Source organism: Tenrec ecaudatus, chromosome 10 (genome assembly GCF_050624435.1).
Source record: "Tenrec ecaudatus isolate mTenEca1 chromosome 10, mTenEca1.hap1, whole genome shotgun sequence".
NCBI classification, from domain to species: Eukaryota; Metazoa; Chordata; class Mammalia; order Afrosoricida; family Tenrecidae; genus Tenrec; species Tenrec ecaudatus.
Window position 1 is genome coordinate 131,148,582 of NC_134539.1, and position 25,830 is coordinate 131,174,411.

General features: G+C 52.4%; 2 protein-coding genes across 3 annotated transcripts in view; one reads left to right on the forward strand and one right to left on the reverse strand.

Annotated features, from left to right (window-relative positions):
- The first annotated feature begins 5,971 nt into the window (after positions 1-5,971).
- Positions 5,972-18,301, forward strand: ANKRD40 (ankyrin repeat domain 40). Its single transcript, XM_075561622.1, has 5 exons — positions 5,972-6,278; positions 12,009-12,157; positions 12,632-13,108; positions 15,378-15,559; positions 15,986-18,301. The coding sequence occupies exons 1-5, from the start codon at positions 6,145-6,147 to the stop codon at positions 16,130-16,132; spliced, it is 1,089 nt and encodes a 362-aa protein (XP_075417737.1). The 5' UTR covers positions 5,972-6,144; the 3' UTR covers positions 16,133-18,301.
- A 554-nt stretch (positions 18,302-18,855) lies between these two features.
- ABCC3 (ATP binding cassette subfamily C member 3) overlaps positions 18,856-25,830 on the reverse strand; it is a 52,005-nt gene continuing 45,030 nt past the window's right edge. For both annotated transcript variants that reach the window (XM_075561620.1, XM_075561621.1), the window contains exons 30-31: positions 25,299-25,493; positions 18,856-20,260 (exon numbers count right to left, since the gene is read on the reverse strand). In XM_075561620.1, coding sequence (XP_075417735.1) covers positions 20,152-20,260; positions 25,299-25,493 — 304 coding nt within the window. In that variant the 3' untranslated portion in view covers positions 18,856-20,151. The remainder of the gene's footprint in view (positions 20,261-25,298; positions 25,494-25,830) is intronic.

The following is a 25,830-nucleotide window of genomic DNA, read 5'->3' on the forward strand; positions in this document are numbered from 1 at the left end:
CCAGTCGCCGGGCTTGGCGTCTCTTTTTACCCAGCTTTCTCCTCCCGCCCTGAAGCTCCGGGTGGGACTTTCCGCGGTGGGAAAACTAGTCAAGGAAGGAGACGTCAGTTGCTACAAAATTACGCAAAATGCGGATATGCAGGCCTAAACTCACTGCCACCCGGTGTGGAAGTTTTGTTTTAATTATTGATAAAATGTATTCAACTAATATCCGGATACTGTGCTTGGAAGGAAAAAAAAAAGAAGCCTTAGCGTGGTGAGTTGAGCATTGAACTGCAAGCCACAAGGTCAGTTATTGGAAACTGCCAGCCGCTCTGCCAACAAAGAGTTAAAAGGCTCAGAAATTCACAGGGACACTTCTACCCTGCCCTTAGGGTTTCTATGAATTGGAATCAAATCAATGTCTGTGAACTTGACATTCCTACCCCTCTTCCCCCCCCTCCCCCGGTTCTGGAGCCTTGCAGGGGTCCTCAAACTTTTAAAACAGGGGGCCAGTTCACTGTCCCTCAGACCCGTTGCAGGGCCAGACTATAGTTTAAAAGAAAACTGAATAAATTCCTATGCACACTGCACATATCTTATTTTGAAGTAAACAACAAAACAGGGCAAAAACACCTGTGGCCCACTGGGCTGTACATTGGGTTTCTAATCAAAAGGACGATTGTTCAAATCCACCAGCTGCTCCTAGGAAGAAAGAGGAGGCTGGCTGCTCTGTAAAGGTTTTACTGTCTCTGAAACCCTATAGGGAGTCTCTGAGTCTGAATTAACTAGGTGACCGTGGATTTAAGTTTGGATTTTTGGTGCTTGCAAAAATCTCTGAATCATTCAAATACAGTCCATATAAGAAGTAAATCATGGAGGAAGCACACCAGCCTACGTGCTCATGAGATGCCAAGGGGATCAGTTAGCAGGCATCAAAGAACAAAAAAATCATATTGTGTGCTCACCTCCATGATACGATCGCCGAAGACAAATAGATGCATAAGCAAATATGGCGAAGAAAGCTGATGGTGCCTGGCTATCAAAAGATATAGTGTCTGGGGTCTTAAAGGCTTGAAGGTAAACAAGTGGACATCTAGCTCAGAAGCAACAAAGCCCACATGGAAGAAAGCACACCAGCCTGTGCGATCACGAGGTGTCAAAGGGATCAGGTATCAGGCATCAGCAGAACAAAAAATTATATCAGTGAATGAGGAGGGGAGTGCGGAGTGGAGACCCAACGCCCATTTGTAGGCCAATGGACACCCTTACAGAAGGGTCTCGGAGAGGAGACGAGCCAGTCAGGTTGCGATGTTGCTACAATGAAAAATACAACTTTCCTCTAGTTCCTAAATGCTTTTTCCTCCCCCACTGTCATGATCCCAATTCTACCTTACAAATATGGCTAGACCAGAGGATGTACACTAGTAGGAATAGGAACTGGGAATCCAAGGCGGATGATCCCTTCAGGATCAGTGGTGTGAGCGGCAATACTGGGAGGGTGGAGGGAGGGTGGGTTAGAAAGGGGGAACTGATTACAAGGATCTACATGTGACCTCTTCCTTGGGGGATGGACAACAGAAAAGTGGGTGAAGGGAGACATCAGATAGGGCAAGATATGACAAAATAATAATTTATAAATTATCAAGGGTTCATGAGGGAGGGGGAGGGGAGAGAGAGGGGAAGAATGAGGAACTGATGCCAGGGGCTTAAGTGGAGAGCAAATGTTTTGAGAATGATGAGGGCAATGAATGTACAAATGTGCTTCACACAATTGATGTATGTCTGGATTGTTATAAGAGTTGTATGAGCCCCTAATAAAACAATTTTAAAAAAGAACTAAGTCACATTTGGGGCTCACACTTAAGTTCTAGCCCCACTCTAAGAAAAGTTAGTTCTTGGGGGGAGGGAGCACTGTAACTGGCTGTGGCTGCACTTCTCATTTTAAGGCAATTTAACCATGGGGGGAGGGGATGCTCTAAGATTGATATGGAATGATTGCACAATTCTCCTTGCTATGGTTGAACGATCAAACTATTGAATTGTATGACATGTAAATTATGTGTCAATAAAAATTATGTGTTATAGAAAAAGAAGAAAACTTACAACATGGCCCTGCTCAGTGCTGTCCTCAGGAAGATATCACTGAAGATAATAGGTGCTGTAGCAACGTGTGATGAAGAAACCAGAGAGTGTCAGGCTATCAGAAAGAGCAGTGTTTGGGGTCGGACAGGGTATCTTAAGACAGGCAGCCATCTAAGTGAGCCGTCAACTAAGTCTACATGGAAGCAGCACACCAGCCTGTGGATCCCTGGACCATACATAATAGCATCCAAAGGATGGAATGGTGTTGAAGCTTCGATTACGGACACCTGTTTGCAGAAGGCCATGACAGTGGAAGACCAAAATTCATTTGCAAGATCCCCACATGGATTGACTCCAGTGAATCCCCTCTAACCTTAGCCTCTGGGAGTGAGCAGCCTTGTTACCAGAGAGAGCATTGTAAAGTCTATTGTGACAGATGTAGTTTGGTTAAAATGTAATACCTTATCCTTTGATCGCCCTTTTGACCCATTTTAAAGTTGTTTCAGTTTTTAATATTTTCTGTTTTCTCTCTTTTTTTAAAAATCATTTTATTGGGGGCTCGTACAACTCTTATCACAATCCATCCATCCATGGTGTCAAGCACATTTGTACATTTGTTGCCATCGTCATTCTCAAAACATTTGCTTTCTGCTTGAACCCTTCATATCAGCTCCTCATTTTCTCCCCTCCCTCCCCCATGAACCTATGATAATTTATATATTTTTTTCATGTTTTACACTGTCCAATGTCTCCCTTCACCTATTTTCCTGCTGTCCATCCCTGAGATTCCAACACAGTACCAGGAAGCTTCAGAAGTTCATGAAAAAAAATGTCATTATCTTTTAATTCGCGACCCCCCTCCCCCAAGCTTTTGAAGCCCTCTCACCTGTAACAGGTGGGAGGTAGCTCTTATTCACTCCTGAGCCCATCACAGTCGGGCTGCCAGTCCCACCATTCCACACCACTTCCCTCTCCAAGGCCACTAGCAGTTTTGGGGGATCACATTCATCTCTACCTTTTAAGTGCTTTTCTGTCTGGACCTTTCTGGAGCAGTCAACCCTGTAGGTCCTTTCCTCCGAACCCTTCCATCCTTTTGGGTTCCTTACCATCTGGCTGCTCCTCTTCAGTTCTGTTGGAGGGTGTCTCCTCTTGGGTGCTTCATTAACACTGGGTCTTCTTCAGAGCTCCGTCTTTGTCTTCTCTCAGTGGTTAAGAAGGCACTCTCATGGGGCCATCTCCGCCATTCCCATGACTTCACCTAGCGCCGTTTGCTGGTGACGGCTATCGCCGAATCACCAGCCCAGATCTCCTGCCGGAAGCCCTCACTCCTGCACACAACTGCTGACCGGGCGTCGTCAGTTAGGTGGACGGAAGTTGGACACAAACTCAGGCGCTGGAGCTGCGCTGCCCGAGCTCAGTCTTGCTCAGGCTCGCACTCCAGCTGTATGGCACTGGGCCTCGCATGAAGTGATGGATCCATCTTACAGGGTTATTGTGAGGCTTACATGAGAGAATTCCTATTCAGCACCAAGCACGATGCCCGGCCGTGAGTGACTATGGATGGTAGCCGTTGTTAAAGTGGTCCGTAACAGTCTGTAGATTTGAAACCGAAGTCAGCACCAAGCGCACTGCGAACCGGCTCGTCAACCTTGGTCCCAAATCTCAGGAGCTGGTATCACCAGCTACCCAGTCAGAAACGGGGGCGCCCTCCTTGCTTTCTGATCACCATCCCTCCCCCTCCTATCTGGATCTCTTCCTTGACTTCACCATGCTGTAACATTGCTACCATTCATGGAGGTAGCTATGGCCAGGCGTTACCCAGCAACAGTTTCCAACCATGGTGTGAACTAAGTAGAGGATGATCAATCTGGTTTTGCAGATGCAGAAACTAAGGAATAAGAAAAGTAACTCATCCCAGATTGCAACACTGGGAGAGCTGGGCTACAAACCCAGGCATCTGGCCTTAACCGTCATACTGCCCCCACCCCCCCATTATGCACACCCTTCCAACCTTCTGCTAGGGCGCGCCTATGATCATTCTTGCGCTCTATTATTTGCCTTCGCAGGATCTCCCTGTTAGACTGTGTGCTTTGTGAAACCAAGGATTCAGATTTGTTTGCAGCAGAATCCCCATCGCCCAGGCTGGTACTGGGCAGGCAGTTGAGATAATGCCACGGAGACAAGACAAAGTATAGTTTACAAACATGTAAGCTCCAGCAGAGTTCAATGTCAGAGATCAGCCACCCGTGTGCACTCACAGACGGACGGATAGGAGGAGTAGGGGGTAGTTTGTGGAGAGAGTACGGTGTTTTGATGTGAGGATAACAAAGCAGAAGATTGGACAGAAGTAGAGGGTTAGTTTGAAGAAGATACTAGTATTCCCTGATTCAACACGATTGTAGAACACATGCTGTCGCGAATCCTTTTAAGGAACGAAAATGAAACCCAAAATGAACTTTGATAAGGGGAGTGCACAGACTTTGGCATGCGGTCACCACCAATTTTTTAAGTGTTTTGTTTTTAAGAATAGCAGCAGGGAGGGAGGGGGACGGGGAAAAAAGGGAAACCGAGCTGATTCCAGGAACCCAAGTGGAAGGTGAATTATGTGAATGACGAGTGCAACGAATGTATAAGGGTGCTTTGCTCATTTATGTATGTACAGACTGTGATAAGAGCCTTATGAGCCCCAATAAAAAGATTTAAAAAAAAGAATAGCAGCAGCCCCCATCCATTCTCATACTACTCTTAAGATTCCAGGGCCAGGCACAGCAGCTTCAGATGGAGGATCACACCAGACCGAAGAATTTAAATTTGGACCAATAAAAATGTAAACTTGAGAAGCAGAGTTCTAATTTGTCCTGGGGGCACTTTGACTCCGCAGGCTCCAACGGAACCCCCAGGGGTGTGCTGTTGTATTCTGTGAGTTACTGTATCATAATCAACAAACTGGGGCTTGGTTTCTTTTTAACAGTAGCAAGAAACGTGAGGCTGTGCACATGCTGGGCAGCCCCGAGAGGGATATGAAAACCCAGGGGCTATTTTTGTCCCTTCCTGTTTCACCTTCCTTTGTTCAGCCTCCCTCCCTTCCTCCCCAGGTGATGTCCTTAATCCTCCTGCCCCCATCCACAAAATCCCATCTGTGCCACATTAGTGGATCTCTCCAAGGCACCTGGGTCCAGCAGAACAATATCCCTGCCCCCACCGGGTAGAAAAACCAGTGCCAGCGCAGGCACTGCGCCTCCTTAGACTGATTAGGCAGGAGTCAGGAAAGTGCTGCATGGCACTCTGTGTTTATGCACACATCTTAGTTCTTCCCGGAGCTCCTGGGATGGGGACCAGAACGCCAAAGAATCCTGGATGCGTTTTCCTTTTTCCCCTTACACGGCCTTCGTGATGGGATGTGTGATTAACGATGACTTAGACGCAGTCACAAATGACAGTTTGTGAACTCTGTGTACAGCATAAATATTTCCTTCCCAAACCCAAGGCAGAGATGTAACGCAGCAATGGAAACAAATGTTCTTCACTTGAATGCCGCCCCCCCCCCCCAGTCAAAAGAAGAGAAACAGTGTCATCTATCTCTGCAATAATGGGCATATGATAGGAGGATCGCTTTCAGCTCATTTCCCCATCCTGCTGGGGCAGAGTTGGCTCACGTCAGGAAAAAGAGCCAAACAAACTGGGGGGAACACACACCCCAAAAACCACCCACCAATGCTTTTGATGTCGGGTCAACAGCCTGCGCCAGAGGATAAGGCTCTCTGGCTTTCAAAATAGCCTTTTTATCCCCGCCCCGCCCCGCCCTCTGTCCGTGGGTCGGTCCCCGGGAAGCCGCGGGGTGGGGAGGTCTAAAAATAGCCGTGACGCACGGCCCGGGACGCGCGGTTACGTAACCGGCGGGCCGGCGCGGGAACGGAAGCGCGCGGGCCGGTGTCCCCGCGAATAGGGTCCCCCGGAGCCGCCGGCGGGAGGGCGGCCGGGAGAGGCCCGGGCCGCGGGCGGCAGGAGCGGAGAGCCCCGCGCCTTCGCCATGGCGGGCGGCGCGGCCGGGCCGGGGCGGCGCTGACGGGCGGCGGGAAGATGAGCGCGCTCCTGGAGCAGAAGGCGCAGCAGGAGCGGCTGCGGGAGGCCGCGGCCCTGGGCGACGTCCGGGAGGTGCAGAAACTGGTGGAGAGCGGGGTGGACGTGAACTCCCAAAACGAGGTCAACGGCTGGTGAGTGGGGCGCGGGGAGGCCCGGGGTCGGCGCGGGGAGGGGGGGCGCCGGGCCTGCGGGGCGAGGCGGGCGCACGTCCTGCCCACGTGGTCCGCCGGGCCGGGCCGCGCGCCCTGCGCCGGGTCCACCCCGACCACACCGGTGCAGGAGAGCCTTGCGACGCTCGGCGAGTGCCTCCTGCCGGCGGCGGCCTGCCCGCCTTCCAGCCGGCGTTCTTGCGCCCGAGATGCTTCTGCACCGCCCGGCCGCGCCCAGAGCAGAAGCCCCGGGCACATAGGCGGCTGGCAAACAAACGCCAGTTCTTCCCTGCAGACCTGGAGGAAACCACCGCATTCCTCTGCTGACTCTTTGTAGCAACGACCTGCGGGGGGGGGCGGGGGGCACAGATGCCCCTTGGGGGAAGGGCTCATTCATGACCTTAGAATGTTTTCTTTGGTTTTCTGACCCAAGTTCAAAAACAGCTCTGGCCACCGAAGGCTTCCGTTACCTGCCCCCCGAGGTCGCGCCCTTCTCAGTTTCGTGGGGCGCCTCGTCTCAACGTGCTGGTGGCCAGCTCTCGTTTCAAGTTACTGCATGGCTGGTGGGTTACCTCGTGCTCTCTGCATTTAAAAAGTGAAGTTTTATTTGCGCCCCGTCAGATAGCCCTCCTGTTTCGCTAATGTCGAGTTAAAGGGTATTTGCAAATATTTCTGTTTACAAAGTTCTGAAGTCCGACAGTTGGAAGTAGGCCATAGCACATCAGAAGAATAACTTGCCCAAGGTCACCCAAGTGTTCCCTTCTGAGCCTCCTGTGTGGCTCACCAGCTGTAAAGGACCATTTCGGCACCAGGAGGCAGTGTTGTGTAGAAGAACGAGCGTGGTCTTGGCTGTGCGTTCTTCTCCAGCCCTGCTTAACTGTGGCCCCTTGGCACTTACTTCATTCGCCATCACTTCCAGAAGAGTGTGGGGTGCACCTAATGAGATGACATATAATGTCAGCAGTTAACCTTGACCGAGTTTGCAAGTGTCTTACATGTGTCACTTGGAACTACTGAGGGGGCGGGCTATTGCTCTTCTCCCCATGTTCACACATGAAGAAACCGAGCCCAGAATGGCTAGGTCATAGTGCTAAGGCCAGACGATACACAGTCACTAGTGGAGCGGGAAAGCTAACGAGGCATCGGGCACTAAACCCTCCCCGACCACAGTGCCTACCACGAAGTGCATCCGAAGGAGGAGTCCTCTAACAGATTTCACGCCAGAAGATGTCTGATGTTGGGGCTGTTGTTAGAGGCGGTCGGGTCGGTTCTGACCCATCAGGCCCTGTGTACCACAGCACATCGCTGCCGGGTCCCAGGCCAACCTCACACTGTTCTTATGCAGGGCTCATTGTTACAGACACTGTGTTCCTCTTTCTCGCTGCCCCCCCCACTTGCCACGCCTGACGTTATTCTCTAGGGACTGGTCTCTCCTGACCACATGTCCGAAGCATGTAAGACGAAGCCTTGCCCTCCTGGCCTCTAAGGAGCACTCTGGCCATACTTCATCCGCGACACATCTGTCTGTCCTTTCCGCAGTCAGTGTGCGTTCAGTATTCGTCACCAGCACCACCATTTCAAACGCATCCCATTCTTCTCCGATCTCCTTATTCAACCTTCACAGGCCTAGGGGGGCACTGAAAATACCATCACTTGGGTCAGGCGCACCTAGTCCTCCAAGGAACATCCCTAATTTTCAGTACTCGAAAGGGGTGCGGCAGAGTGACCTCATGCAACACGTCTTCTGCTCTCTTGACTGCTGCTCTGTGAGCAGTGATTCCGGAGCCGGGCAAGACAGGCCTCCAGCTCAACACATCCATGTTGTATTTTGAGTCTTCACCTGCCTTCCGTCCGAAACCGGCCTTCTCCCAGTCTCATCGAATGACAGCTTCCTTCTTTCAAGGACTCAGGCCTAAAACCTTGGCGCTTTCCTTGCCTCCTGTTCCTTCATCCCCCACATCCAGCCAATCACGGTATCTTGCTGACTCAACCTCAGGTAGAGCCGGAAGCTGATCTACAGAATGTAGCTCGTCACTGTCGACGGTCCAGCCTCCGTCGGCTTAGCGGGGTCATCGCAGTAGCTCCTAGCTCAAAGGCGCGTGCACTGTGGGCCGTGTGAGTGACTGTGGACGTTGCAGAAAACCTGGCAATAGTCAAGCGCTACTGAAGGCGCAGTGACCTAAATTCACTTCAAAATCAAACACGTAGTGAGTCCCAGGTGTTTCTGGAAGTGCTTGCCCATGTTGCAGATTTCTTGGGTCAAGAGAGGTCGACAGTGGAAAAAGTTTCAGAAGCCCCTGTCCCACTAACACGGACTTAAAACCGGCAGAATCAGTCCCCTTGCTCAGCGCCCTCTACTGGCTCTGTCTCACTCCCAAGGAAAGCCGACACTAGCTCCTCCGAGCCTCCCTTCTTACTCTGTGCCCCATCTTTTGGGAATTGCGCACAACTAGCTCCTGGCGGTTCTTGGAACACAGGCACTTGCTGAACCAGGCCTTGGCCTCTTCTTTCTCTCTCTGAAAGGCTTCCCCACAGACCACATGGTCTGCTCTCTGCCTCCTTTGGGTCTTGCTTCATTGTCACCTTGGTGGGGCCCTCCCTAACCCCTCAGTTTAACATTGCACCATACCTCCTCCAGGCCTCTAGCATTCCTAAGCCGCTTTCCCTACTTGGTCCCTGTACTAGATGCTCTGCTTTCTTACCTGCTCACGAGCTCACCCTCCTCGACTGTAAAGTGGGAGGAAGGTGAACAGATCCTTGGAGGGTGACTTTGGGGCGCTCCCTGACAGCAGCTGTGAAGCTTGCTGCCCGCCTTGCTTCCTTTGTTGTCGTAAAACCAGGGGCCGGGAACCGGGGTGTGAAAGGATCCTCCAAAAACGTACTCTATCCGAGGGCAGGAGAGGGCGGGCTTTCTGTTACCGCCGCCAGGTCCGCAGTGGTGAATGCAGCCGGGCACGCTGGTCTGCATGACTGGCCACTTTGAAGCAACTTGAGAGCCGTCAGAGTTGAAGTTCAAAAGTGAGAAAGGATGAGGGTTCCCACCTCCATTGCAATCCAAGTGTCGCACACGGGGCTGAGCAACAAGTGTGTCCGCTGCCTCGCTGCCGTGGTTTTGAGCAAGGCCCACGTGAGCCGCACAGCTCTGCGCTGTGAATGGGGTGCTCCGGGGGGCTGGCGCAGGGCTGTGGGGAACGAGCACTAGTGGCTTCAGCCCACTTCCCATGGTGATGATTTAGCAGTTGATTTGTCCCCGACTCTGTCGGCCCCACTGGCTGTAAATTACCTCCTTCACTTTCCAGCTTGCCAGGAGCAAGTGATTTACAGCCAGCGAGTGAGTACTTTATTTCCAAAAGGGAACCTATTTTTCTCATCATGCTCCATTCATTTTGAGTGCTCGCTTGTTCTAATCCCTCAAGCTGACACCCCGGTTAAGCACCCACAAACCCAGTGGAGGCTGCAGCCTGCCCAGCCTCGGGGGGTCCTCGGAGCGCTGGGCACCTTGCCCTTGGTCCACTCATTCGGCGAGGAGTAACGAAGCACCCGGTACTTCGTTATCTTCACGGAGCTGACCGGAGAGACGCCGAGATCAAGCCTTCCAGTTCCCCAACTGGCAGTCAGGTTGTGCAGGAGCCTGCAGCAGCCTTCCAGGCTAATGAAACGCTAGTGAGTGATAACTCAGAGGCCGCTTCGAGGCGTCCGTGGGGTCACGCGCAGCACGCCGGCTTTCCCACACGCACAGTGTGCAGCGGGTGCAACCCCGCTTTGAGATGACTGACGAGGCATCCCAGAGGAGGCCTGGGAGCGTCGTAGATTGTGTGGTGGCTGCTACAGTGCACAGGTGAAAGGCGGGGCTTTCTACCCCTGAGCCAAGTTAAGAGTCTTGGAGACCCACGGGATCGCAGTGACCCAGCCCTCAGGAGTGAGCAGTCCGTCCACGCCCGGGCTTATCCAAACAGAACCGCTTTCCACGTGCCTCTGCTGCCGAGACAGTTCAGCTACAAAGCTGGCAGAGAGGTCAGCCCACGAGGTCCTGGTGTCTGTGTGGGATCCCAGTGAGGTGGTCTTAATGGATTGTCTCAGAAGGACGTGGGATGAAGGCGGGCTTGTTACGAAGATGTTTTCAGACAAACCTAGGCTGCCATGATGAGCAAAAGGTCAGGACAGTTGTGCCAGGGACTTTGTCCCATCGCGGCAATGCACCTGCTCGTTCACGAGGGTCACGGGGGGCTGCCCTCGTGAGAATTTTGTTGGGAAACCGTACCCCAACCATGCTACAACTCTGACCCTGCGGACTGCTTTTTGTGCCCCAAGTTCAAAGAGCAGTAGAAAAGAACACGCTTTGAACCCTTGGAGGGTGCCCACGCCGCCTTCTTGATGTGTGACTCCCAGAGCTGGGCATTCTTTGCCGAGGGTGAGGGAGAGGGGAGGCCACCCACAGAGCTAGATGGGGGATGCCTTGAGAAACAGGAGCGCCACATTGTGATCCTGGTTCCCTAGCAGTCCTTTGGGGCTCGACCAGATAGGCTCTGTTCCTCGTCCTAGCTGTGTTTACCTAGAACAGCGAGTGGTTCTCAACCTGTGGGTCGCGATCCCTTTGGGGGGGATTCCTCGCAGTAGCAAAATGACAGTGAAGTAGCAACGGAAATAATTTGGTGGTTGGGGGTCACCGTGATATGAGGAACTGCTTGAAAGGGTCCTTAAGAAGGTTGAGCACCACTGGTCTAGAAGCTCTGAAGAAGTTTAGCTCTTTCCATCAGTTGAACGAGGCCATTTCAAAACAGACAGAGGAAAAACATTTTCTTCTCATAATACGCCATCAGCTTTGGCAACCGGGGACAAATTTCGAAGCCCTTCATTTCTGTTCGGAAGGGGCTTTTGCTGGCGCCCTAACGACATATTTTCTGGAGCATTAAAATCACGACTCGAGCGAGCACCAACCTTTCTTGCGTGCGCAATGTGAATGATGAGCTTCCACCTCGGTGAGTCGGATGGATACCTTAGAGATCTGCTTCTGAAGGGGTTCGGTCGGGGCGTCCGTTTTCACAGTGCTCAGGAACTCGAGCGTGTGTGCGGCTCCTTACGATGAAACAGATGACGAGGGAGTTGCTGCCTTCTGGAAGGAGCTGAAGAAGCCAGGGGGTTTTTTTAATGGAAATTTGGAAGTGCTTTTTTAAAAAAAAAATGTAATGAAGGAAAGAAAATTACAGAGGAAGAGCGGAGGAGCAGCTGAGAGACTCAGGCTTGTGAATTTTCCATGGCCTCACAGGCTTGCAGATAGGAGATGATTATGAGTCTGAGCACCTCTAATCACCAAGCGGTGTTTGATACCGGGGAAGTGCGCACCCACAGTCCCTCACAAGGACGGTGGCAAAATGAAAGCACAGTTTGAAGAGCCCGGGGCAGCACGGCGGCATCACTGAAGCGATCCTCTAGCCTGCGGGAGCCATTGCATTCAGAGCCCAGAGGACCGATTTGTTCTTCCCAGGGGCCAGAGATGAAATCCGAAAGTAGGCTCCAAACATATTAAATATGTTGATCATCTGCTTTATAGAAAGAAAAGTTGGAATGACCAGGCCGCTTCCTGAGTGTGGCTGAACCCTAACAGGGCTTGCTGCTTCGTTAGTAGCCTTGAGAATTTGTAAAACCCGATCACCGCTCCTCTTTTTAAACTTCTGTGCCCCCGCCTTTTTTTTCTTCCTGAAATCTGGGCAGGACTTGCTTACACTGGGCATGCAAGCGCAACCATGGCCAGGTGGTTTCCTACCTGCTGCAGTCGGGCGCCGACAGAGAGATCCTCACCACCAAGGGGGAGATGCCAGCTCAGTTGACGTCACGGAGAGAAATCAGGAGGCTCATGGGAGGTAAGTGGGTGTTTGGGCCGCTCTGGGTTCCATCAGGCCCCCTGAGAACTATGTGGTATTGTTGGCTGGGTTCTTGATGCCCACCAAATCGCTGGTCTGTGTGTGAAGCCTGATTACCATGTCGAAGCCATCGGTCCGTGTTTTTGGAAAGCATGGCCAGGGAGGGTGGCTCTGATTGGAATCTGTCTAATTGAAGCCAGTATGGAGAATGGTCATCACACCCCCAAGGAGCTAGTCTTTCTCCTCGGACTGGAGGAAGCAATGAATACTGACGAAACTATTTGTCACGTACCAAAGGTCAAAGGCTTCTGGGATTGGCCAGCTCTTAACATGTTCTGACCATCACATTGTGTGGTACTCGAATGATATGCCAATAAGCCTGCTAAGAATAAAGTAAGAGCTTCTAGTAGAGAGGCTCTTTTTCCCTCGGGATACTAAGGGTCTGTCCATGCTGTGCCTCTGCTTCTTTTCAAGTCGAAGAGGATGGCGAGGATGATGGCAGCCTCCCCCAGCCGAAGGAGTCCGAACTGCCCTTTGTTCCCAACTACCTGGCCAACCCGGCCTTTCCTTTTATCTACACTACCGACGACGCAGGGGATCCTGCCCAGCTGCAGAACGGGGACCCCTCCACGCCCCCTGCATCGCCCCCTGCAGCTGGCACGCCCCCCCTGCTCCCTGCTGGGGAGCCAGCCCTGCTAGGGGTCTTTCCTCGGGAACACACCTCGCTGGCACTGGTTCCGAATGGGGACGTGGCTGCCCCTGCTGCCATGCTCAGAACACCAGAAAGCACAAAACCGGGGCCTGTTTGTCCAACCCCAGGGAGTCAGAGCCGGTCCCTGTTCTCTTCCAAGCCACCTGTGTCTCTGGACCCTCAAAATGGGACCTATGCGGGACCAGCACCACCATTCCAGCCACTCTTCCTCACTGGAGCATTTCCATTCAATATGCAAGGTAAACCGCCTCCTCACGTCGGGGCATTCCTTCCTGGGGTTCTGGGTAGTGTGTGCATAGGGTATAATTTATACACAGTGGGCTGTGATATTATAAATGTAAGACTAGCGTAAGGAGCTCTCTTACTCAGATTCACAAGTGAATTAAGGGTATGTTTCCAAAGGACGAGGATGTTCTTGTCTAGAGCCAGGGCCTGTTATCAAATCTAGGAAATGAAACCTTGATGTAACACTGCTGTCTGATCCCCAGTCCATATTTAAATGTTGCCAGTCTTCTTAGCAGTGCCCTGACTACCCTGCTGCTCCCCAGGGCTAAGCCAGGATGACTGCATTTAGTTAGCGGCCAGGTTGTGTGGTCTCCCACAACCGGGGCCCATTCCTTAGCCCTTGATCAGTTCTGACCTTGAAGGTTTCGAATAGCTCAGGACAGTCATCCCGTAGCAGACTCTTGGGTCTCAGCTTTCCTTTCCCCATGTGTGTCAGTCAGGCCTCGTGGACGCCGAGTTTTTCACCAGGTTTTAATCCCTGTCATGGTCTTGATGTCCGAATGCTCTCCGATTTGGCCAGCAGGAGCCTCCTCCTCTAGCTGACTCCGTCCAGTGTCTTTGTCATGTCTCCTTCAGCCCCTCCTGTCTGGTGCCCCAGGCGCATAGTAAACTCTCCCTGTGCCCACCCTGCATCAGCCATTTCTCCAAGGAGCCCAGGTCTTTGTGGATGGAGACTGGGTTACAGAAACCAAGATGTGGGCCCCAGCATGCCATTTCTCTAGGAAAAGTGCCTCTCCCAGAGAAGTCAGGACGTAACTGTACAAGCTCCTAGACAAACACACATGCATTTATGTTTACATATCAGCGGAGATCTGCCTCTCTGACTCTGTTTAACTCTGTCTGTTGTTCATTCTCCAAACCATGAGTTCATCCTGATAGCTCCAATTCCATTCCAACCCCACAGTTGGGTCTTACCGCCCGTGCACTTTGTCCTCAAATTAATGCTCACTTCCTGTTTTTAAGGGCCTGTAATATGAGGGCTAACTGGCCACAAGTGCTACGGTAGCTCCATGGATGAGAACTGCCAAAGGCACATAGTTGCCTGGCTTGGGCCATCTTGGCAGCCAGGCTCAGACTCCAAGGGCAGACCGCACAGGGCCTTTACCTAGGAGTACCGTATATACTCGAGTATAAGCCGACCCGAGTATAAGCCGAGATACCTAATTATTACCTGGGAAACCAGAAAAACTGATTGACTCGAGTATAAGTCTAGGGTGGGAAATGCAGGATGTGAATTAACACAGAGACCAGAGGGGAGAGAGGGAGCACAGCCACAGACACATCCTTACCAGTTCAGCTGCCGGCGTAAGTGAATCACTACGGGCGCTTCTGTGAATTGGAGCCGTCCACGTCATAAGACAGCTCTGATTGGTTAGATGTGAGTAAACAAACATTCAAAGCCCTGCAGTGTCAGCGGGGCTTTGAGTGAACAGCGGAGGAACGGCAGTCATCTGTGAGATGTTACACCTTGCTGGGGTACCACTGACCTGTGTATAAGCCAAACCTGTTTTTCAGCACATTTTTTGTGCTGAAAAACAGGTTTGGCTTATGCACAAATACATACGGTAATCATCCCAAAGCCCCACTCTCCCATCTTAAGGACTACTGCATTCGGCTCACAGGCCGACTTCCTTACCTGTGTGCTTCTTTGTTGTGTTTATTCCAATCCTTCTAAATCTACAACTGTCCCCCCCCCCTTTTTTTCTTTACATTACCTCCTGTACCCTTACCTGCTTTCCAACCTCTTCTCCTTCCTGTTTATGTGCAGCTTAAACCGAAACCCATTCGCTCCTAAGCCTTTCCTCCTTTGAAGGGTAATGTGAGTGAAAGTGAACCTTCCTCACTCGACGGGAGGCCTGGTGGGTAGTGCAGTGGTTACAGATTGACTATGAGCTGAAATGTCTGCAGTCAGAAAGGAGAAACCTCAGGGGCCCTCACAGGGGCGGCTCCTACCCTGCCTTACAGGGTGGCTCTGAGTCAGCATCGACTCGATGGCAGTGAAATTGGCTTTTGGTTTGGTTCCTCACTCCTGAGATGATCCTACCCACCTTTTTATGCAGGACCACAGTCTGAGCTGTCAGACAAGCCAACACGGGGGCCAAGCAAACCCTGCTGGGGGTACCGGCGTTGGGAGGGGGAGTGTGGGGGGACAGGACTGAGTGTTACCCATGCCGGAACTGCTCAGTAACACCCCACCCTCACACGCTCTTTCCTCCCCGTCAGAGCTGGTACTCAAGGTGCGGGTTCAGAACCCTTCTCTTCGAGAAAATGATTTCATTGAGATTGAACTGGACCGACAGGAGCTCACCTACCAGGAATTGCTCCGAGTGAGCTGCTGTGAGCTGGGCGTTAATCCAGACCAAGTGGAGAAGATCAGAAAGTTGCCCAATACTCTGCTAAGAAAGGTAAGAGACCTGTCCAGCAGGGATGGTTGCTCTCTGCACTCAGCTGCCTCAGTTGGATGAGCCACAGCTGGAGAGATGTGAAGGCTCGAAGGGTTTTTTACCAGGTGTGCTCCATCACCATGTTTCCTGGCCCTGGGCCGGGGCTCCAGGGACACTGGCACTTTTGAGAGCTGGAGGCCACAGAGAGCGATTCTTCAGGCACAGGTACCTATTTTCAGATGTTTTACAAGGTAACCTAGGGAAATCGTAGGCAGATCCATTCAGCCCACCTGCCTCTTCAACGAAGCCACCTCCTGTAGCTCTGTTCTGTATGATCAGAGGGTTTTGCTTCGTAGGTTTTAAAACGAGCCAACCCAGACATTAACAGCACCCCAAACGTGTAGACAAATGGCTCCTCTTAATCTGTTTGACCTACTTCTGCTGTAGGACAAGGATGTTGCCCGACTCCAAGACTTCCAAGAGCTGGAACTGGTTCTGATGATCAGTGAAAACAATTTTCTCTTCCGAAGTGCGGCGGCCACACTGACAGACCGGCCTTGCTACAATAGGAGCGCGTCAAAGCTGACTTACTAGTGCTGCAGGACCGTCATCGCCGAGGTGCCACGCGTGCCTGTCACCTTTGGGCCAGGAAGCCATTGGTCTGAGCCGAGGCCCGTATCCTACACGTCTGCCTTGGATGGCAGGGAGTGGCCCGGTGCCCTGCGTAGTGTACACTAACACCGCCTACCAAGGTGGGAAGCCCCGACCCCCATGCAGTGGTGCCATCCTTGCCAGCCTCTTGGTGCACAATAAACCTGCCCCCGCGAAGCGCCCAACAGCTGCACCGAACCCCGGAGAGGCCCAAGCCCCAGGGTCCCTTCTAAGCGGCCTTTCCATAGCTACAGTGAGAGCAGGGCCGAAATGGAGCCTCTCCTGTGGCCGGCACACGTGACAGACGGGGGTGGCCGAGTGTGGTGTGGCATGCTTCCAACTCCTGAAATGTGAACGGCTCGGAGGGCGAGCCCGGTTGTGGACAAGCGACTCTTAGTCTCTCGTAGCTGTGAGGTTCCATATAACATACTCATAAATGTTACTCAGGTTAAAAGTATTTAAGAATACAGTTACCTAATTGTAAATAGGCTGTTAACCAAAAGGGCCTCCCCTCCCTCGTCCCGTCCTCTGTAACACTTGCGCCTGCGTCCTGTCCGGTCCGCCATCAGTGTCCAGTCCGCCATTGCTCTGGCGGCGGCTCGGCAGTAACTCCCTTCGTGGCCGCTAGGGGCCCCCCTGACGCTGCCGACAAGCGCAGCGCCCCTCCCCTCCCCTCCCCGAGCGAGTCCTGCCACCGACTTGTTTAATTGCACCAGAAAACAATGAGCACAAACATTGCCGTCCGTGTTCTCCGCTCTTATTTTCCACTGGGAATGAAAAGCAATTTTTGAGACTTGACTCGGTTGCTGTTTTAAAGGTTATTGTGGGAAACGGAGCTAAAGGAGTTGGCATCTTTATTTTTGTATCAAAGATAAAGGTTATTTTGAAATTATTAGGATTTTTACACAACTCTGGAATCTGTTGCTTTTGTAAACTAATTGTTTGACCTAGGGATTTCTTACCCACCCCCACTCCGGTCCCGCCCTGCACCCCCCCCACCAATCCACTTAACTCAATTGATAGTCTGCCAGACTGAGTCCTAAAGTCAATGGCAAGACAAAACAAAACAGAACACCAACCCTGATTAAACTCTGAGCATGCCACAAGAATATATTTTTAAAGAATGCATCAAAGATTCTCCGTCCACCCGTCCTTCAGTGTCACTAATGTGAAAAGAAAGCCCGTGTCCTGCTGAGGGGCCACCGCAGGGTCTCCCAGCCAGTGGTCAGCGCAGGGCAGTGCATTCCTGGGGCCCTCAGACTTTTCCCTGTAGTGCCTATGTTCCCAACCACCCAGAACTGGGTTAACATTGTGTGGGAACTCTAGTCCAGGGAGAAGCTGCAGTGCAGCTCCTGCCTAAGTCAATGCCCAGGGGGTTTCCAAGGCCAACTTCAGGGAGTCATGCTATTTAGTGAGTTCATTGTATTCTACCAATTACTGACACTGGCTTCATGGGAGAATGAAGGTGACTTACTGCCCCCTCTGTTTTCAGGTAGAGAGCACCCTCGTGTTTCAGCCAGGCAGAGGCCAGTTCACCTAGGTATACTAGTGATTTTTTTGAGGGGTGTTTGTGCGTGTGTCTTTGTTTTGCAAAAAAAAAAAAAAAAAGCTTGTTTCTATCTTGGGGAAAAGAAATTCAGTATTCATTCATTCATATCTGAGTTACTGGGGCTAAACCTCCATGCAGATGATATTATATAGAGACTCAGAAACAGTGGAAGCCCCCGGCAGGAAGGAGGGTGACAGAGCATTAACCTGGTCTTATAAAGGCTAACCCAGGTTAGGGTGCTGGGCAGGCCTGGGGTGGCCCAGCCGGGTACCGGCTTCCCTTCTGCAGGTTCAGGGCGTCTGTGGCCCCAGTGTTTCCACAGTCGGTAGTGTTGGTGGGAGATGGAAGTCTTAATCTATGCATTCAGAGAAATATTTTTATATGCTTTGTGTAATTTATAACAAGGATTTTTTTTTAGCTTTGTTAACTGTGAACTCCCCCTCCTCCCCTGCATATCTGGAGCATGTGTTCACACTGTGTGTAAACAGTCCCTGGAGAGGTTTTCTCTGCATCGCTAACTATTCAAACAGAACCAGTGTTATTAAAATGAAATATTAACCGACCACGCCCATAGACCTTCATTCTGGTTTCCCAGCTAGTCGCAGAAACTCAAAAGGACAGGCAAGCCCCAAGGAAGCCAGCCGGTCACCACCTGAGCCGTCTGTGTGTCCCTCCTCGGCTGCTGCGGCGCCCCAGCTCTGTCCCCCTGCCCCCACCCACCCCGTGGCTCACGGCAGTCAGCTTCATTTCCCCTGTGAAGCTGCACCAGCTAGATGGAGGTCACCCCCTATTATCCAGGTTTTTGAATTATCCTATTTACTTTGCACAACTGAGCCTCTCCTGTGAGCTGTCAGTGCTGCCCTCAGCAGCCACAAGGAAGCCTGCTCCCTGGGCCTGGGCAGGGGTGGCAGGGGGTGGGAGGTGGGGGCGGGGACGAGGAGCTCACAGCCCTATACCTTCAGAACTTTGGCCGAGAGAGGCCACGAACCTGTGTTTCTGTTGGTTTAGAGCAGCCAGAGCCTCAGAAAGCAGACGTCATGCCAAATTGACCTAATAAATCAGAGAGCAAAGCGGAGACCTTTTCTTCACACCAAGGAGAGGCAGCACCATTTGGGCGTTTGTGCTTTCAGACATGCTTTATCACAAGGATGGAAGTCTCCTTCCATAGGCTCAGAAACAGCCCATCCTGGGCAGAGGCAGCCTGCCCCTCCCAGGGGAAACCAAACCAAAAAAAATGTGATTAACCTTTAACAAATGGTCCTGCAGCAGAGGCCGCCCCAGAGTGTACAGAAAGCCCAGATCTAAGGCTCCATCTCCACACCTGCTCGTCATCGTGGGGGAGGAGGGGGGGCAGCCGGCTGCAAATAAGAATCAAAGCCAGGGGGAATGAAAGGTAGAGCCCCAACACGAGCAGGGTGACAGGAAAGATGTGCATTTCCCATCGGAGAGGCCTCAGGCAGCTGGACTCTGAGCTGAAGAAACGAAACCCTCAGGTTGCGACCTGAGATCAAACTCACCCTCACCTTTTCCTCACCAGCCAGGGCAGGGGGCGGCCTGGGGCTTCTCTTGGGGCTGGCACGCCCCAGCGGGCGGAGGTTGGTGGATGCTGCGTGGGGGTGGGGGGGCACTGCGGTGTTTATGGGGCCCGTCAGGAACAGACTTGGGAGGGATGAGGAGCGGAGCACCAGGGACTCCTCGGCGCCTGGAGAGACCGGCTGGAGGGATGAGGTGTTCACGGCAGTTCTCCCAAGCGCTCGGGTCAGACCTCACGGGGCCTTATTTCTCACCTTTTTATACGACCTGCACAGCAGAGCAGGGGCTACTGGCACTGGCCCAGTCAGTTCTGGTTGTGAAGACACCATTTCCAGCCAAAGGGTTTGGGGGCCAAAGCTTTCCATGATGCAAACCCACTCCCCACCCCTCCAAGAAGAGGCGCTACCCCAGACCTGGTGCACCGGCCCAGAGAGGTGAGTCCATCTCCTGCCAGGGCTGCATTTTTAATGGGCCCCAGCCAAGTACAGGCTTCGGTTCTTATAGGCGGCCTGGTCGGGCAGTCTTCAGGGGCAAGAGGAAGAATTTTCTTTTAAAAAATACATATGAATAGGGGGAAAAAGAAAAATCATGGCAGGGAGGGAGGGTGCTTCATAAAGAGATGGCGAGCCGAGCCGTGTGGAATTAACACCAGATTTGGGAATCGGGCCTGGGGACTAGTCTGGGCTCTTTGCCTCAAACGGTCTGCGACGCGGGCACGCTCCACCTGTTGGGTTGCACTTCCTCTCCGACAGCAGCCAGCACAGGGATCGGCCTGCTGTGGGGCACTGTCCTGCCCTGAGTCCAGTCCAGTCTAGTCCATATTTGGTACCATTTCCTTTCTGGGCGAACCTGAGGGGTGGCCAGGAGAGAATCCCAGGGGTCAGGCAAGCCCTGCGTCTTTGGCCATCCCATAGAAGATGCCTCTGGTGGCAATGAGGTTGATGGGAGAATCAAATTCGGCTATCGTCCCGTTGTCCAGCACCAGGACCCTAGACAACAAAAAGAAATGGTGTAGTCAGGTCCCTTCCAGCTGGGACCTGGCTGCGCAGTCCCACCCTGCCCCTTCGTGGGGACAGCTTAGGCCCTGCCATGCTAGGCCGTCCCACCCACTTGAATCCCCACCCGGCCCTGCACCACCGCTGCCACTACCACCTGTGTGCGTGCTGGCGTGAGGCCGGTTATTTGAGCCTCTCCCTTTGCTTCCCTGGTAAATGAGGCGGCTTCTAGGATCAAACACGGGCCTGTTCATCTCTGCTAGTCGGGGCTCTGAAAACCTTTCCTAATGAGCCCTTCCCTTCTCTGGGGTCACAGGACTTGGGGCGGGCTATGCGCAGGGAGCCACGGGCCTACGAGCTGGGCCCTGCACACATCCACGGCTTTGTGCCTGTTCACAAAGGCGCGGCAGGAAACCGCGCCACAGCAAGGCCTTGCTGCTGGAATCTGGGGCTGCGGCTGCCAATCTGACTGCCACTGACAGTGGGTCCCTGACTCCTCCCCTCTCCCCCCCAAATCAGACTAGAAACTCCTGCCATTCAAACACAACGCCCACCTGGTGCAGGGCTCAATGGAAGGGGGTCAGGGGCACCCCAGTTGCAGAGAGGACTCTCCATGGGGAAGCCCAGACCCTACTCTGACTCCCACCTGCTGGCTCCCGCAGCTGGGCCTGGGAGGAAGCCCCTTTGGCCATCCCTGTCCCCGTCTACCACCTGCCAGTGGGCCCCTAGCAATCTGCCTTCCTCCTCCCCCTTTCCACCTCCAATGAGGACCTTGTTCTGAGGATTAAGACTGAATGCTTGATGTGATCCACAGGGCCTTCCCCCCCCCCTCATCCTGGTTTCACTGTCCCCTTTGCCTCACCTGCTGTGTCCCACCTCAGTCGACATCTGCCTCAGGGCACTTGCATGAGCTGCCTCTGCTGTCTGAAAATGTCAGCTCCTTCTCTGGCCCCATCTGCAACTCCTACTCATTTTGGGGTGCCCAGTTGGCTCTTTCTCAAGGGAGCCTCTCCTGGCCGCCCGTGGACCAGCTTCCTCTGGCCTACAGACCCAAGACCCCCTGCTTCTTCCACACTGGCTCTACTTCAGTCTCAGGGTTATTTAATCATTTCTGCTTGATCTACTAGAATGAATGAACACCCAGCAGGTCCAACCCTGCCTGCCCCCCCCCCCCACTTCCCCCAGGTCATTCTGAGCCTCACACCCTCAGGGCTGCTGGAAAATGAACGATGTTCAGTCAGCTCTGAGAACAGATCTCTGCCCCAGCCCAGGCCCTGGTCTTCACTCAGAGTCTGTGCTTCCTGACCAGCTACCTTGCTCCTCCTGGATGGAAGTGTGTGTGAGAGAGGGGGTGCTCCCCATATGGGGTCAGACAAGGCCTGACCCTTTGGCTTGCCCAAGGCACCCCCCTCGTCTCTGCAGGTGTTCACCGAATGAGTGAAGGTTCACCACACACCTTCAACACAGACCTGCTCAAGCCTTCTACCTCTCCTTTCCCCCCAACCACGTCTGCATGTATTTAAGGGGGCCAGCCTGTCCATCCACTTTCATGAACCTTTAGACTGCACCCCCTTGGCGTTGGACCAATGAGAAAACAATTCACAGTTTTCCCTCCTGGCTGTGTGGTCTGCCTCCCTACAGAAGGGCACGACCTGTTCCAGGGCAGGGGCAGGGATGGGCAGCAAGCTGCATTTCCCAGGATCCCTTGCACCTCACAGCCATTGTTCCCCTGACTCCTTATAACAGCCTTGAGAGATGCCATCATTTCCAGGTGAATTGTGAGATGCCCAAGGTCACACACAGTAATTGGCAGCAGAACTGGGTCTGGGTCCCAAGCTCTCTGAGAGTCCAGATCCCTGTGCTGTGGACCACAGGGCACCAGCTTGTGATGGTGTGACCCAGACACACACGCAGGGCCCCGTCCACTGCAGGCACCCAGGTATCGAGCACCTTTCCAATCCATTTTCTAATCTGCATTGTTGTGATCGTTGGGTGCCATTGAATGGGTTCCAACTCACAGCCACCCTCTCCCACTGTGCAGCCATACTGGGTCAATCTCGCTCCATGAGTGAGGCCCTTCGTCTTTCTCCGCTGTGCCTCTGCTTTACCAAGCGCGAGGTCCTTCTCCAGGGACCGATCTCTCCTGACATGTCCAAAGTAGGGAAGACTTTGCCACTAAGGAGCATCTGCCTGTACAACTTCCCAAACAGACTTGTTGGTCCCTGGGCAGTCCTTTCATGGAGCTTCGCCAGCACCACAATGCAAAAGTTTCGAGTCTTCTTCTGTCTGCCTTATTCAGTGTCTACCTTTCACATGCACACAAGACCACTGAAAATAGTGTGGCTTGAGTCAGGCGCATCGTAGTCGCTCTGAAGAGGTCTTGTGCAGCAGATTGGCCCAGTGCAACATGTCTTTTGATCTCTCTCTCTCTCTCTACGTCTTTTGATCTCGCTCTCCTTTTGAAGTCATTTTGTTGGGGGGCTCTTACAAATCTTATAACAATCATGTGATTGTAGTAAGCACACTTGTACATATGTTGCCATCAACATGTCCAAAACATTTTCTTTCTACCTGAGCCCTTGGTATCAGCTCCTCTCTTTTCCCCTCCCCCTCCCCTCGTGAATGCTTGATTTATTATATATTATTGTTGTTGTTGCGTGTCTTATACTGTCTGTTGTCTCCCTTCACCCACATTTCAGTTATTCATCCCCCTGGGGGGTGGGTTATATATCCAACCTTGTGATGGGTTCCCCCTTCCTCCCCCCACCATCCTCTTCCTCTCATGATATCGCTACTCCCACTACTGTTCCTGAATTCCATGTGTCGAGAGCTCTTGTCTGTACCAATGTGTATACTCCTGTCTTGCCAGATTTGTAAGGTAGCACTGGGTCATGGTCTCTTGATGGCTGCTTCCGTGAGCACTGATTATGGATCCAAGCATTGATTATGGATCCAACTTCAATCTTTTCTCCATTTATCGTAATGTTACCGATTGGTCCACTGGTGAGGATTTTGGTCTTCTTTACATTGAGTTGTAATTCATGCTGAAGGCTGCCATCCTTGATCTTCATCAGCAAGTGTGTCCAGTCCCCCTCACTTACAGCAACAAGGATGTATCACCTGCATATTGCAGGTTCCTCCAATCCCAATGCTGTGTTTTTCTGATTCAGGGAAGGTACAGTTCCATCCATCTCACAGGGTAGGAACACCATAGCAAATATTGCCATTCTGGCTCACCAACCCCGTAGAAGAAAGTAGAACTGCCCCCAACGGGTTCCGAAACTGTGGTTTTAATGATCTCAAGGATCTAGGCTGATAGCTGAAAACACCAGGGAGAAGTTTCCTTGTTTTTTCGACTACGTAAAGGTATTCAACTGTGTGGGTCATAAACTATGGATACAATTGCAAAGAATGGAAATTCCTGACCACTCCTCTGTGCTCATGTGGAAACTGTACCTGGAACAAGAAGGAGTGGTTTGAACCGAACACGGGGTGCTACTGCAGGATTTAGAATCGGATGCATCAGGTTGTAGCCTTTCACCATCTTTACTTAATTGCAGGCGCATCCCTGGCCTATGTGAAGGAGAGCGCAGTATCAGGATCGGAGGAAGGCTCGTTAGTAATCTTCTCTACGCAGATGACACAAGTGCTTACTGATGATGAAGATCAGAGACTCCAGTCTGGACTACATCTCAATGTAAAAAAAAAAATCCTCACAACTGGACCAATAAACAAAATCATGAGAAATGGGGAAAAGATCCAAGATGTGTAGGATTTCATTCCACTTGCATCTGCAACCAACACTCACAGAAGCAGCAGCTGAGAAATCAAACCATGTATTGACCTGGTCAAATCTACCACACAACAGCTCTTTACAATATGAAAGCACAGACACCGCGTGGAGGACGAAGGTGCTCCTGGCCCGAACCAAGATGCTTTCGACCGTCTCACATGCCCGGGAAAGCTGGGCAATGCCTAAGGAAGACCGGAGAGGAGCGGATGCCTTTGAATGAAGATGCTGGTAAAGAAGGATGACTAGGCAGTGGGCTACTAGAAGGGCTATGGAGCCCTCGTGGCATAGTAGGTTATGCATTGGACTGCTAACTGCAAAATCAGTAGTTCGAACCCATCAGTCTCTTTCAAGGAGAAAGATGAGGCTTTCTGCTCCCTTAAAGATGTACAGCCTCAGAAACTGAGAAGAGGAGGCTCTATTCAGTTGTACAGGGCCTGGTGTGTCGGAATTGACACGATGGCAGAGAGTACGAGGGTGAGGGACCAGAAGAACGAACAAATTTGCCTTGGAGAAAAGTACAGTCAGAGTGCTCCTTGGAAGCAAAGATGGCGAGTCTTCGCCTTGTGAATGTTGGACATGTTATATTAGGAAGGCCCACACCATGGAGAAGGACAGCATGTTTGGCCGAGGGCCAGGGAGGAAGAGGAGATGGACTGACCTGGTGGCTACAGCACTATTGTGAGGATGACAATGACCATGTAGTGCACAGGGTTCCCATGAGTGGGAACCAACATGTTGGCACCTGACAACCCCCCCGCTGCTATCAAGTTGATGCCAATTCAGAGCAACTCTCTGGAGAGTTGGAAGGCGGGAAATCTTTACGGGCGAAGATAGTCCCAACTTTATCCTGTGGAGGGGCTGCTGGGCTTGAACCGTCGACCTAGCAGCTAGCAGCCATTGGGATAGCAGTGCCAATGAACTAACTGCTGGTGCTGGGAACACTGGGTCGATGGGTACGTGTGGGCACACAGCATGAATAGGAGGCAGGATGGGCGTGGCCTGTGCATGACTCACAAGGCCTGGGGTAACCCCAAGGTACCCCTCCCCACACATTAGTAACCCCAAAGGGTCTCCTGTGACCACCCCTATCTCCCCACCGTACCCAGGTAATTCCACTCTATCTGGCTCCTAATCCGGTTATTAGGAGACCCCAGTCTGTCCTCCGTGCTCTAGACAACCCCATGCAGTCTCCTCAGCCCAGAGAATCCTAATCGGTCCAGCTCCTTCCGCAAGCCCCACCTGGTGTAGTCCATGATGGTGTTGAGCCGGTGTGCGATGGTCAGCACTGTGCAGGTCTCAAACTGGGTGCGGATGGTGGCCTGGATGAGGTCATCAGTCTCCAGGTCAATGGCAGCTGTGGCCTCATCTAATACCAGGATGCGGCTCTTTCGGAGCAGGGCGCGGGCCAGGCACACGAGCTGCCGCTGGCCGACACTGCAAATGGGGAAGGCAATCACTTGCAGCCAGGCGTCCTCAGTCTGCCTCCAGGCCTTCCTGCCCACCAGTCTCTGTTCCTCCCCCACCGCCTCAGCCTGCCTCTCTGTCACCTCTCCATCTCTGCTGTCCCACGGGCTTTGGGTGTAGTATGACACGGAAACACCCAGTCCCTTTTGGGCACCTCCACGTTATATTCTACTTTCTTTGCTTTCTCTCCATGCTTGCTCTGCCTCTAGAAGAGCAGTTCTCAACCTGTGGGTCGAGACCCCTTTGGGGGTTGAACAACCCTTTCACAGGGGTCGCCTAAGACCATCAGAAAACATATATTTCCAAT